General features: G+C 40.9%; 1 protein-coding gene across 1 annotated transcript; it reads right to left on the bottom strand.

Moving 5' to 3' along the window:
• Positions 1-616: 616 nt before the first annotated feature.
• On the bottom strand, positions 617-12,721 carry rgma (repulsive guidance molecule BMP co-receptor a). The gene is made up of 4 exons (XM_020612480.1): positions 12,137-12,721; positions 8,323-8,447; positions 5,963-6,480; positions 617-3,688 (listed from the first exon to the last, which is right to left on the bottom strand). The coding sequence occupies exons 1-4, from the start codon at positions 12,148-12,150 to the stop codon at positions 2,984-2,986; spliced, it is 1,362 nt and encodes a 453-aa protein (XP_020468136.1). The 5' UTR covers positions 12,151-12,721; the 3' UTR covers positions 617-2,983.
• Between the last annotated feature and the right edge of the window lie 2,295 nt (positions 12,722-15,016).

Genomic DNA, 15,016 nt, shown 5'->3' on the forward strand with positions numbered 1-15,016 from the left:
ACACAATGAAAGTTTGTCTACTGTTCTTTCTTTATGCTGACTTGATGAACATCATATAATCCCTTTTGCAAAAACACAACAGATCTTCAGGGCTACTGTGTATAAACACATTTTGGTCTTTAATGTGTAAAAATAAGTGATGTACTGAAGTGTTCAGACTTTGGTTCAACTAATTCTTTAAATTTGCTCTGAAGATCTCTGTCAGCAAACGCAGAAGCTACACCTTACATTAGCTGAGCTGTCACAATTTCTGGTAAAAGTTTAAAGAGTGAATAAAGTGTAAAATTGGTTTGGTGTGTAACATCTAACTATACAAACTTGTGAGTAAATGGACAAATAAACTTCTTGCATGCTGCAATGCACTGATGAAACTATAAGGACAGCACCTTAGAAGTCTGCTATTTGCTGTCAGGGCTTGAGGTAGGGCACTGTAGGTAGTTCCAACACTGAGGAACCACTGTATTCACACTAACCTAAAGTTACTCTGAACATCTTTATACACAGTCCTGATTCCTACTAAGATGTTTTGACTCATCTTCAAAGTTTAGGACCTTTCTTAAGACCATTTCTTGGACATTCTATACTGACTGGCCTTGCTCTTAATCCAAACATCTCACATTCAACACACCACATCGTCTTTACAGTAGGGGGCAGTCAAACACAACAAATTAGAGCAACACGTGGTGAGTTTTTCAACAAGTGCTCTAACAGCAAATGAGACCCGTGTGCCTCATTAACAAGACATTTTCTTTAATTCAATAAATAATTTACATTATAAACAGCTGGTGTGTGGCACCACATTTGCTTTACATACAAACAGTTTGATCTTTCTGGCATTTGCCAGTCAGCTATTTATTATTCTTTTGAGCCATGAGAAGTCTGACACAGAATTTCAAACAAAATAAGAGCTAAATAAAAAACAAAGAAAACATAAAGTGCTTTCACCTCAAAAACACAAACACCCCAGAACACTTTCCTACATTGCTTTTCTAGATAACGTGGACTGCATTCAGGATGTTTTACTTTATCATCACCTAAGAAGGCAACAAGTGATGACAACCAACAACTCCACACAGACCTGGTATACTGTTTTGGAATAATTTGTTCTGTGGTGTTCATGTTTTTGCAAAAATCCTTTTTTAAATAAAAAAGGCTCACATTCACCAAGACATTATGTACAAAAACTGAAGTGATAAATTCAAAACACAATTGGTAATATACAAATTTAAACTCACAAAAATGTGTACAATCTCCTATTACACATGTAGAACCATATACTGTATAACTCACAATACAGATTACATCTATTAACACAAGATTCAACACTACAATCATTTGTTTGTATGATTTTTGTGTGTGTGTGTTCTCAAACTGCACCAATGCATAATCCAAGCAGCAGTACTAAGACCTGCCAAATACTTCAGTGTAAAATATAAATGTAAAACTGTGCCCGAGTAGTAACGGTATCAACATGGATGATTTACACATTACTGGATACTAAAGCTGGGAGCCAAGGTCAAATGGAATTAGGAGTGTTATCATGAAACACAAAGGTGAGACTGAAACAACAGAAACAAATGTCACGTTTACAGTGTACTGTCACTTTTCTGCATACTGCAGATTCTCCCACAAACTAAAGTGATATATAATTAAGAACCTCCCTAATATGAATTGTTTCAGACTGAAAGATGAAAATTCAACTGTTGGCACAAGGCTTGTTCTTTGGCAATGACTTAAGCCATGGAATCACGTCTACAGACATGTGCTTATCGTTTACTCACTAAGCCACACGTTGGTAGTGTATAAAAAGCTGAGCTGGCTACAGGTGACGTCATTACAGCTAGTGCTAACAGTATCTAAACCACTTTTACAATGAAGATTTAAATTCACAAAATACTCACAGAGAGGTGTCCGCGTATAATCGGTTGGGCTACATTCTGTAAAACCACGTAAGTGCCCTTAACTAACTTTGTTTTTTTGCTTTCTTGTTAACTACATTCACATTACAGACTTAAAAAACAAAACAACAAACATTGCCTGAGCAACGTGTCAGCTCAAACAATGAAGGAAAAAGGCTGCATGACACTGGAAATGATGTACAGATGTACGAGATTATTTTTACCTGTTCACTTGTGGGATTTGCTACTTGGCTGATAGAGTTCATTTGAACAAAGTGTGGAGCACCTTGTCTTTCCCATTTCTGACATTTTGGGTGCAACAACATGACATTTGAAAGATTTCTCCCACCAGAGATTTGTTACCCCATTTTTCTGGGATCTCCTGCACCCACAAACACACAAAATTAACCAGACATACACACATTGTACAGCTGCACTCTCTCTCTCACACACACACACATGCACAACATAATTATGTGACCCATTAATCTCCACAGCAGACAACAGAGATGCTGCTCTGACATCCTCTTGGCTGAGCGCTTCCTCCAGAAGGCTCAGGCTTTTCCAAAGCTGGAAACTAATCAAACATAGAGCTGCTTCTGGCCTTAGGTTCACAAAAGCCCCTGTCAGGTCCCCTTGCTTGGCCACATCAACCACAGAGAGCTTCACTGGCTTGGCACCAATGAAGGGATCAGGGGAGGGGAGGATCAGCAGACTCCTCTTTCTGCAAAAGATCATCTTGTCTGACTTCCCACAGGCATGCAGACATTGTGAGAATGTGGGATATAATCCCAGGTGGACACCCTGAGCTCTGGGGTAGCTGGGCTCTCTCACCGCTGCTCTCTTCAAAGACCAGTGCTAAGAACCAGCTAAATATATGCGATGATAGGTGGGTGAACACCTTGTCATTAGACTGAAGACATGACAATGCAGCTAAAATGAGACTTAAGGTTGTGATGATGTTACTGGCAAGCCAGCAGTCACGTCACTGAACCAGAGCAGAAGAGAGGAGCCGATGTATGACACACCAATGGTATTCTAACACTCAGTGACAGATATATCATCGGGATAATGTTGTACATGGACTATGGATGACCAGTGCAACACTCAATCCACAGCAAGACAGCGAGGAGGTTGATGAGGAAGAGTGAAAGTAAGTCTTTGCCCCTCTGTGCTGCATTATTCATAAAATCATCCTCTTCAAAAATGTGATATCTCTTGCTATTTGAGTGGAGCATTTTTACATCCTCAAAGGCGTAGTAGGCTGCCATGGTGAAGTTAATGTCTCCAGATGAGAGAAGGTCAAACACACAGGACTGAAAATACAGATCCTCCACTGGAAGCCGCTCTTTACACTTGGCCTTTGCCGACTGATAGGTAAAGCCATGTACCCACGTGGCGCCCCTGGGCCTGCCTGCACTGTGGGCCTCTGCCGCTCGAGCCTTGAAGTTCCTGAAGTCGATACGCTGGTTGGCAGGACAGCCGTGAAGACACAGGTACAAGTCCTGGTTATCACCTTCCTCCACAGAGTTCACAACTTCCTCTGGCATTCGCACAGCAAAGGTCAGGTAGCGACCTACCTGCCGGACAACTATGGTTGTACCAATGTACCTGGCCTGAATCTCCACGTGCTGCCCGGGAACCTTCTCCACCACGCGCAGGGTGTTTGCTCCGTGCCGATCCCCTCCATTCTTGGAGCCATCTGCAAATGCGGCTGGCAGTTCATCTGTCTCGGCATGGTACATCTTCTGGTCTACACATTCGTGGAAATTCTTAAAGATGATTGTCAGCTGCAGGAAGAAAGACACAAAATAAACATTTTTCACACATGTCTGTGCAGATTCTCAGTCATCCAGGTCATAGTAAACTGAAAAAACTTAGAAAAAAAATCAACTGGACTAGATTTCTAGGTCGAAGACGTTTCACCTCTCATCCAAGAGGCTTCATCAGTTCTGACTGACTGGTGTTGAGCCGGAGATATTTATCCCCCTCGGTGGTGTTACAGTCCTTTGATGGCCAACAATGTCCCTTAACACACATGATCATCTTTTTCTGACAAAGATTCTCAGAAATGCATGTATGGCAAGTTTCTGCTCAGGTGCGAAATTCAAGTAAAGTGCAGTAAATGTAAACCTCAGATTTAAAAAGGGAAGCGCTTATACTTTTGCATTAGGAACAAGTTTGCGCAGTATGCGCTATCTACCCCGCCATCCCACTTAAGTGTTACATTTCAGCACTGGCTCAAGATGGGGGAGGCCAAAGTAAACGCCCTCAAAAAACACGAGTCTCAGCCATGTAAAATCAGGCCTCAGTTTGCAGACACAAAGACGATCCATTCATAGTGCTGAAAAACCTGCCTGTGAACCCCAGAACTATGCTCCAGGGAGTGGCATCGGGCCAGGACAGAGCGATATACTAAGCTAATTAAGTGAGACTGGTCAGGACTCTGCAAGCTTGAGTTCATCAGGACACCAATGAGCCATAGTCAGTGCAGTGATGCCAGGACAGCTGAGGGACTCTGATGTCTGCTCGCTTAGGACAGAGCACTGGGGGAGTCTATGAATACTCTAATAGCTTGACAATCCATCTGTTGCACTAGCTGTCTCAATGTTTTCCTACCTGCGGCTTACATTTCCCCCCTGCATTAACTTCTCGTTTTTTTCGCCTAGTTTATTTCTTAAGCTTTTAATAAAAATAAACAAAAAATCAATTTGCCTCAATTATCGCTCCATGAGAATGAAGATGAGAATAACCTGTTTTATTTGCTGTAGCAAGAGCAATGTACCAACAGCACAAAGCTCTGCTGATGCTGATCGTTTACCAGAAGGGCCTTGTTTGTACAGGTGGCACTGGTTGCTACCTTCTTTTCCCTTTGTCCTGAATCAAGATCTTAAATAAGCTCTTATTTGCTTAAAAAAACAGCAATATAAAAAAGTCATTACTTTAAAAACTAAAAAAAACAAAACAAAAAACAAATCCACAAATGCTTAAGGGAGTATCATTAAGAAACCTTGATTATAGAAAATTATACTTTCAACAAATGTGATTAAGGACAAAGTCCACTTATACCTCAGTTTAAATGCTTCAGTTTAAATAGTTTGCAATGTGACTGATGTCCCCGGTCATTACTGTTAAAACTTTCCAAAATCTGAACCAATTTGAATGTTAATTTGCGAAGTAGAAGTACTGATACTCTTAGTTTTTGACCTAAAGTTCTACAGAAAGAGATTTCAGGCACCATCCAGACTAACCAATGTACCATTAACCAAAACATTAATAATGAGGTATGCACCACTGATAAAGCTATAAAAGAAAATATCTCATAATGTAGAAAAAATATATATAATTCGTTGCAGACACAACATTGTAGCGTGCTCAGTACTGATTACACTCTAAGCAGGCCAAGCATCGGCCCGAGCTGTCCACTGTGAAAAGTGAAAATGGAACCTCGTGTTAACTTTTGATGCAGTGCTACTGTTATAATGCTAACACGTCATATAAAGCTTATCAAGATCTTAGCAACTGGTCTGGGTTGGGCTTCTTCATCTGTCATTATGGAGTTCATCCAAACACGAAAGAGAGTCCCTGATCTAGCACAGAACCAGCCCCACAGGAGTCTGACCACATAAAAGAAGACAACTCGCACGTCCAGAAATATGAGCTGCAGCACTAACATTCAAGAACCCAAAACTAACTTCTGATAACGTAAGTCACTGATAACTAACATGGAACATTAGTACAACTTAGACACAAAGTAAAGAATATTTTCATTTCAGATTAACTGATCAATTATTAGTTCTTAATCATTTAAGCCTACAAAATGTAGAAAATATTTTAGTTTTTCATTAAATACCACAAATCTTCCAACAGTTTTTCTATTATCTGACTGACATTCCAAACCCACACATACCTGTACATACATACATATCTGCAAAACAAAACAAAAGCTGAATGATTAATGGAGAAAATACATTCAACAGAATAACAGACAGAATGCCAGTTGCAGCCCTAGCTGGCTGACTATCTGGTTGATAGACAAAACATGCAGCAGATAAAATGCCCACCTTGCTTGTGGCGGTTGCAAAAGACCCTGGCACAACAGGAGTGTTGGTCACCTGGACAGACAGGTATTTGTTGTGGATGAGTGGCCAGGCTCCTTCCACCTTACATGTCTGGAAATCGTCACCAAAGGTTCGGAGGTGCGGGTCTCCAAAGAAGCCACAGTGGGTGTAGTTAGGCGGCGGTATGTTGCGTGGAAAACTTCGCTCATAGTGGCACACTTCCGGGCCATCTGAGCGTTCCTGGCTGTCAGGCAGGAGTGGCGGGGGCGGAGGAGGAAGCGGGGTCCAGGCACGTGGTTGGGACGTTGGCCCCTCCTTGGAGCAGTTGTGCTGGCTCATTAAATCAACTATGCCATGCTGGGCAGAGTGGTACGCAAGGTCACCTCTGCAGGTACGCGCAGTCCGGCGTACACAGCTGTTGTATGCTCGCAGAGCTGTGCAAAATTCTTCCTCTAGTCCAGAGTTCGAGGTAGAGGCCCAAAATTCTGAGTTACACTTGAGGATCTTGCACTGCAGACTCACTGTCAGGGAGGCACAAGACACAATTTGAACAACAGAAGCAAACCCTGTCATTTAGAAACTTGAAATACCACAAATTTACATAAAAGCACATCTAAAACAAGAACAGTCAGAACTTTTCCAGCTAATTATGAATGTCAACTTATGTCTGATGCCCACATGGAAATTACTGTTAGGCTTCAGTGCCAAATATCTTGTGTTTTCTTTCCACATTACACATTATAATAACAACAAGTAGTTATCTTTTGCCACATTTTTGTCCTCTGGTCAACAGAACAGAAAGGGAAAGCGCCATGTATACCCCAAGAACAACAACAAATAGCATCTACAGCTAAGTAAATCTTCACATCCTATAGGGTGTAACAATGGGTTTTAGTAGAAAACAAGCAGGGTATGAGGTGTCCTCTCTGATTATTGTAAAAACGTGTACTTCCAGTGGTTTCTGGTGTAGGTACAAGTAAAAATACCATTTCATATCCTAATCTACACATTTAGTGATACTAAATACTGCTTGACTATAGATTGTTGTCTCTGGTGTTAACAGCACATCTGGCCAAGTCTTTACGCAACCGCCTTTCAAACATATCTCAGGATGCCCAGTTACAACACCATGTTTGATTAGTACCTTTGACTAAAGCATTTATCTGAATGGGATGTGAACTGTGTCTCACTGGGTGAAACCTATCAACACTTTGAAGTCACACTTTAAACAACCTCCCTCCCTCCCTCACACCCCTCTCTGTTTACCACCCATTTGATAGATGGCAGTAAACTAATCTTGATCTCAACTATCAGTGCATTATCACTTTGTTGTTTGATGGTTAAGTGACTTGAGAGGGAAACTGATAAGGGTTTGGCAAACATGCAAGATGAGTGAATGAGGTGTTTGCACTGCAAAAACGACCCACTTCAGTCATTCCTATGGACAAATTACAAGGAGATTATGACCATTTAAGTTCAAAATTGTGTCTTCCTAATATATTACACTGTTACCCTAGTGCTAATTTTTATGGGAATATTTGTGTTTCAATAGAACTTTTGAAAAATCTTATCAAAGATATGTTACACTGAGCTTTCAAACATTTCAGCAGGGCACATTCAAAACCATCATAAACTCTCCGAAAAAAGTCTCAACTGTTTCTTTAGGTATCGTTGGCAGTACTGGAAACATCCCTCGGATTAATAACCAAACCAAAGGATGAAACAAATCAGTTAATGTCGAGGAGTTAATGTAACATACTGAGGTATGCCCCATCCCCCAAACAAAACAGGGTTTGACGCCTGCAGCTCCTACAGCACCCCTGTTGTTCTTTATCCGATTAAATAAAATAAAATACAAATTTAAAATACAAATTACTAAAGCCACCGAAAGCTGTCAAATTTTTCATGATAAACGTGTTCTTTTTCAAGCCTGTTGTAATATTTTCCAAACCTTTCCACACGTAAGCACGTCGCCCTAGACTTTTTCCCCACCAGCAGATTGCAATCATTTTTGGACTGATGGTGGTGGGATTCCTCTGATTGCCAGGGCAAATTATAAATATTTATCCATTTTAATAACAGTTTTGTAACCGTTTGTGGGCTTCGGCATAAACCTTTTAAAAGAGTTTTATTTATTTATTTATTTTTTGATAACTCTAGCTTATAAAAGTATTTAGACTAATATGGGCATGGACCGAACCTGGCAACTTCGCTGGCCATGGTGAAAAAGAAGCTAGCTGTAGCTTTAAGTCGCTAACTTATGATAATATTACGCTGTGATTTCATTCGGTTTGTAGTACCTGAACTATAACCTAGCTTTAAAAAGGGCCAGCTGAATAAAGGTAACAAATGGTGGTTCATACCGGAGGGGAAGAGTGAGAGAAACACTGCGAGGACTCTGCACACTTCAAGCGCCGAGGGTCTTCCTCTTTTCCCCATAACCATCCATCCAGCTCGGGGTCGCACTTCACTCCTTTCCCTGGTCAAACTGGATTAAGGAAGGACAGAGGGAAGAAGTTAGAGCCGCCAAGTCCTCGTTGAGAAAACACACCGAAGTCCATAAAAGAGGTCTGAAGTGGGCTCCGTCCTCTCATCACTACCAGGTAAGAAGTCTTCTTCGGTAACTTGCGGCTGGAGCAGTTAGCTAGCTAACACTGAGTGCGGGGCAATGCGTCTTTCTCCTAGAGATCGTGGAAAGGTGCAGCCTCTGTGGGCCAGCGGACACACTGCACCAATCACTGCTGCCTGCTCTGCCCTTAAACCCCCTCTCCCAGTGTCGAATTACATCTCAATGTGCACACTTGTTCGACGACGAGTCTTCAAGAACTACAACGTGGTAGCCCGCAGAAGCATATAAGAAAGGTTTGACTTGCTGCTAAAAGTCACAAGAGTAAACTCTCTGAGGTGGGAAACCCTGAAAAGGGAAACAGCGTCCTGCCTCCAGCAGAGCATATGTGAGGGGATTAATACACAGGAAACAGGAGGAAAACAACAACAACAACGTAAACAAACAAATATAAACATCGCTTTTTTTCTTGGAGGGAAGCCAGTGTTTTTGCTTTACCCTCTTTTATTTACAAACCCACCTGTGGAAAGGAAGTAGGTTAAGTATACTTAGTCAATCAGGCTACTTGTACTTTACTTGACTATTTCCATTTTGTGCTACTTCATACTTGGACTTTGCTACTTCTCAGAGGCAAATGTTTAACTGTAGGCCTATTTGATAACTTCAGTTACTTTTCAGAATTCGAATAATAAAATAAAATGAAGTATATCTTAAGATTTTACTGATCTCTGCCTCCCTGGTGGGAAATTCACAGGCTACCCAGCAGTAGGCTATGTAAAGTAATTCAAATTACAAACATAAGGTAATTAACATTAATTCCACTTTTACCAGCTGCAGTATTAAAGTGATAAACACAATAATGCATCAGTAATTATATACATGAATGTGAAATGTGCCATTTTGCACTTTTACATTTGGTGCTTCAAGTATATGTCTATGTTTAGGTCAATATATCTGTAATTATATGATGTAAAATCATCCTTAGGTTGTTAAAATCACCAAATTACCCAAGGAAATACTCAAAACATGAGCTACCCTATGTATTCCTCAATGCCTAGCTTCAGGTTACTTAGCATATAAAGATTTAACTTAAAAGAACAATTGGCTTATAAAATATGATGCCTCCCTGTAGTTTAAATAAACCAGCATGACAGGAAGTAATAATGCTTACATGCTAAGTCTTAGAAATGAGCAATGGAGGCAGTGGGTGAGTTGGGTTATAGTGTAGTGCTAATACTTGTTTAGATCAGTGAAATTTAGCCAGTTGGACCTTAAAGAGTGTTTTGTGACATGTTTGCTTTAAAGGATTTGTATACATTTTCACCACTGAACAGAAGAGCCCCTCGTCTAAAAGGCATAACGCTCCATTTTTCATTGTCTTTCAGTTGTATAAATGACACATACCGGTGTCTTTTCCAGCCATTTCAACCTTAATACTACCAGATGGATGGGTGTGTACTCAGGTTGTGGCTGGCTTTACAGTATTTTTCCATAGAGCGGTGAATGTCTTTGTGATTTCTGTCCCACTCATGGATGATGGATATGTTCGTGCACAATGAGCTCTGAGCCTACATGTTTTCAACAGGGGTGGCCCTGTGCAGACTGATTTCCAGCTCTAATATACCAGGCTTTCTCATCTGAAATGAATGACTGCAGCTGGGCATTTTTGGCTTGTGCAGCGACATTGTGCATGTAGAAACGAAGTCAGGAATTAAAATGTCCCAATAACACTGTAAAGGCTTTGATGTACAGATCTGTAAGTTGAATGTTGGTCAGAAAAAAACTCAGAATCAGTGTCAAATCTGAAAAATACATGGTGCCATCAGCTTGTAGACCAAATATATTTAGCTACTGCAGTGACTTTGCAGACAAAGGTACAATATTTCTGTACATATATGCAAGATATGCATCTCTTTATCAGACAGTTCGTCAACTGTTTGTTAAAGATTTGGGCTTAATAGTCACTTTTATTACATATTAATGGAGCAAAGCTAATTACTTGTCATTAAATGATCATAACATCTTAAATATCACAGTTAAGGAAGCGTTGCTTTTTAATGAGAAAGATCTTGAGAGATACTTGACTACTTTTATCTGCAAAGGGACAATAACACAGGAGATACTCAGGGCATTTGACAGATTTTCAAAATAAATCAAAGTCCAAAATGAATTTCAGTGGTCAGGACAGTGCAATTTATTTTGCTGTCTGCATCAGAAATATCAAATTATTCTAAATAGTATTTAAACTATTAGTCAATGAAGAAATACTTGATCAAATTATTTCATAGCTATTAGGGTAATGTGACAATTATCAAGCAAAAATGCCAAACATTGTCTTGTTTCAGCTCCTCTATAGGAATTCCTGGTTTTTCTCAGGTTTACATCACTGTAAAATGAATATCTTTGGGTTTGGTTCTATTTGTTGGGTAAAAACAAACTAATCAAAGACATCACCTTGAAGTCTGAGACACTGTGATGGCCATTTTCTGGTATTCAGTGAAAAGAATCATCATTAGCTGCAGCCTTTATTCTAATCCGAAAACATACAGTACTGCCATATGACCTACACATCCAACGAAATGAGATTCTGACCTCTTTTCTTCAATAACCTTTTCCTTATGAAGCCTTTGCTATATGTTGGCTTTTGGGTATTGGGTAGTGACCAATTAATCAACAAATTGTTTTGTTTGCTTTTAAGTGATTTTCATCTATGAGATTTTACATGATACTGAAATGTTAAACCATTTGTAAGTGATGGAATATTTACACAGAACCACTAGGCACCAGGCAGGCCATGTGCTCCACATGCTGCAGTGGGTAAAGGTGTATAATATAACAGTAAAATATCTCCATAAATCCAGTGGATATAATCCGGTCAGGTTTTATGGTGCGCTGCTTTAAATCTCTGCTATCACTTGTCAAAGCTGTTGTTAAAGGGAGTTCAGCAGTCATTTAGATATATGGTATAATACTAAACTATTACCTCTTCTGTGTAAACTGTGAGCACTAGCCACATCTGTCTTGACAGCAGTCACAGCGGACTGATCATCTTTTCCAACAGATGGCGCTTGGTATGAGCTCTGATATGAAACCTCAAAATCATGACACAAACGCACATTGCGTATGAGAACAGCCAAACCTGTCATTAAATCTGAGATTTATGGACAGCTCAGTTATTGCTCTAATTATAGCTGTCATGCAATTAGGACCTAAAGGGTGAGCGTCGGCGGGCGCACACGGTGCACTGCTCCTTATTTCGTGGCAGACAAAAGTAGCCTCAGCGGTATTTTGGACTGGAAATAGACGTGATGAATGTTGACAGCGCGATAAATAACACAGAGGTGCGTAATGTTAACGCTCCATCGTTCAATATTTAACAGACACAAGTCAAGTGCAGCTGTTACCATCAATTGCATTTACAAACTCGCTTTGTGGGATCAGAAATCCAGCCCTCCTGGCTGCACAGATGGTGACAAGCATATTTTAAGGTTATATAGTTTGAAAACCCATCAAGTAAAAAGCAGAATCTCACAGGACTCCTTTGTAAAATAATATCATGTAATTATGGTTACAATTCAAAAATGGTTATGGCATGAACAAGACCAACCGACCTTAGCGACTGCATGGGCTCTCAGCGACTCTGGAGTCCTGCAGGAACCCGGAGGACAGCGAACAGGAGCGAGAGGAAGCAGACTCCTTAAACAAATCCCCCTATAAAAAACACGTCATGTGTGTCACAGTAATCCAAAATCAAAGGCACTCGGTGGCTTTCTGGGTGTAAAATCCGCCGATCTGTACATGATGTCCACGGACCAGCTCCTCCAAGTCTGCTGTGCACAGAAACGAAAGTGCTTTTCTTCTGTTTAGTTGGGGTTCATTTAAACAGCCACTTCTCGCACCTGGTGGACTCGGATCTCTTCAGCCATTACTTAACTCATTTGGCTAACAGCCGGTCTGAAATGAGACATTATGATGGGTTTAGTCCAGTAATCGTTGTTATCGGCGCGTCGAGTAGTTCTGGTCGAAGCGGGGAGAAACAAGCCCCGAGCGCAAAGCTGCTGCTGCTGCGTACGGAACGAGCCGCTGTCTGGATGTTGTGAAATGGCTAGTTAGAAAGTGTGAGAGAGACAATGATCGCCTCAGCATGACGCCGCCGGGAGCCCCCAATTTCAGCTGTGTACCCCTCCACCCCAAAATGTTAATTATTTATTTTTAAACTAGGTTTTTGTTCTCAGTGCATCAGTTCGGGAAGGTCGTCTGTAGTAAAAACATGGACCAAAGTTGAGTTGTGTGCAGTGTTAGCCCATTTCTTGTTAAAGCAAGCCAAAGGAGACCCATGCATTGTCTCATAGGGAGTGAGGACATTGTCTTGTGTTCTGCCTTACACTGACTTGTGTTTCTGCAGGGTTTGAATACAAACCCTGCACCTTTGACAACAGAAATAAGAGTGTAAAACTAAATTGAACTACTAACGAGGTGCATTTTTAATTTGTAACATCAATTGCCAACTAATAGCTCCATATCCTCACCGGATAACCATTAGCAATCCCTCGTCTTTGCAAATTACAGGTTGGAAGGGGACAAATCCATAGTAATCAGGATTTAATGGAGGATCAGATGGACAAACACTTTGCAGGCAGGAGGAGGGGGGTTGGGTATGCTCAAAGGCAGAGAGGGCTGCATGGAGGCTGCACCTGTGTTTTAGGATCAGGCTGCATGCAGGAAAATACCACCACAGCTTCCCACCCCGCCCTCCCACTCTTCCTCTCCAGCTTTTCAAACCTCCGCTCCTTACAACATAACTGCTTCTCTCTACTCTAGTTTCCCCCTGTCTGCCAGGCCGATGATCCAGCAGAAATTCAGAGCTCATAGTGAAAACCCTTGGTAAGGAGCCTGTGATTTCACCTTTTGTTAGATGTAGTAGATGTTATTTGCATGGAGCTACTGGAAACTGCTGTGAGGTCAAGTTATCCCTTTGTCCATCCAGCAAAAACTGACCCCTGTAATCCACTCGCTTTCTGCCATGGCCCAGGCCTGCCGTCTCCAGATGGCCACTGAGAGGCAGCATATTTTACACCGATATAACAGAAGCACATGAAAGGGTGACACCCCAGTGTGAAAAGAATGGTTTTAGAGGTGCCGGATGCCGGCCCCATCTCAAACACAGCTGGTGCACACGCCACCTCGCTGAGGGATAGATCAACAGATCTGCTTCACGTATCACTGTGTTGCAATTTAGTTTCTGCTTCATTATAAAGAACAAATCATTAACAGCCATGTAAATGTGATAGCAACAAATAAAAAAGCACTCAGTAATGCCTACACGTGGGCTGTGATTTTGCTTAGTAGCCTGTGATTTAGTCCAATATAAAAATCTGTTAAGCTCAGGCTGCCTCAGCAAATAAAACAGGAGCTAGAAACAGGAGAAAAACATTTCCCAGAAAGCAGAAAATTCCTGCAAGACCTCTCTATAAGTTCACTGTTGTCCTCTTGTTATAGGACAATCATGATTTCAGTTGCTCAGGCTCAGTTTTGATACCCATTTGTTTTCATTCCCAGTCAAATCTTTATATCTCAAGTGACCTCAGTACAGGTTTATGGGCTTGGGATGTTTTTTCCCCCACATACACTCATAAGGAATTGGCTCTGACCAACTGACCACATGTTGGGAGTTTATAATATTACGAAAGGCAAACTGTTCAGTGATTGCAGTATTTCTGAGTCAGACATGGATTAGTAAACATCATGTGCGCTTTCTGACCTTCCTGTCACCTCCTGAGCTCCAGCAGCATAACATCTAGCTCGCCACAGCACGTCATGCCTCCTTATTCTGAGTTGTCACCCTGTATTGTATTCAGACACCTCAGGAAGGTTTGACACAACATTTTGAGATAGTCACAAACATGCCCTTGTGATTCTGGATCCCCTGAAGGAAATATGTTAATTCTTCTGCTTGACTGTTTTGTCCCATGTCATATGGAGTTGATTACTGTAGAGTAATTTTTCAAGCAAAAAACACTACACTTCTCATCTGTGAGATCTTTAACTTTTGAAGTTTTGGTCAGATGAAACAAGACATTTGATGACATCATATTGGGCTTTAAGAAACTGTGCTTTGCCTTTTCACTATTTTCTGACATTTCTAGATCAAACTGTGAATCAGTCAGTTGAGAAGATAATTGTTAGCTGTTGCCTTAAGCAGCAATGATAGCAGGTGTTTACATCTGAAATGAAAGGAGCCATGGTCTCAGTTGGTTTCCTTCAAACATATAGCCTAAAAGAATAAACAATGTTATTTATCCGTAAAGGGATATTTCACATTTTTAAGAAACTAGTTGAGTTGCATATAAATTGATAAATTTTCAGCATATACACGTCTGTAACTGTTCCATAACATGCGATAGCTTATGTATTGCTTATTAGAGAAATGGTTCTGCTCTGTGAAACAGGAAGCCATTGGCTGCCAGCTGTAACAAATGCTAAGATTTATC

The sequence above is a fragment of the Monopterus albus genome, unplaced genomic scaffold, assembly GCF_001952655.1.
Source record: "Monopterus albus unplaced genomic scaffold, M_albus_1.0 scaffold5.1, whole genome shotgun sequence".
Taxonomy (NCBI): Eukaryota; Metazoa; Chordata; class Actinopteri; order Synbranchiformes; family Synbranchidae; genus Monopterus; species Monopterus albus.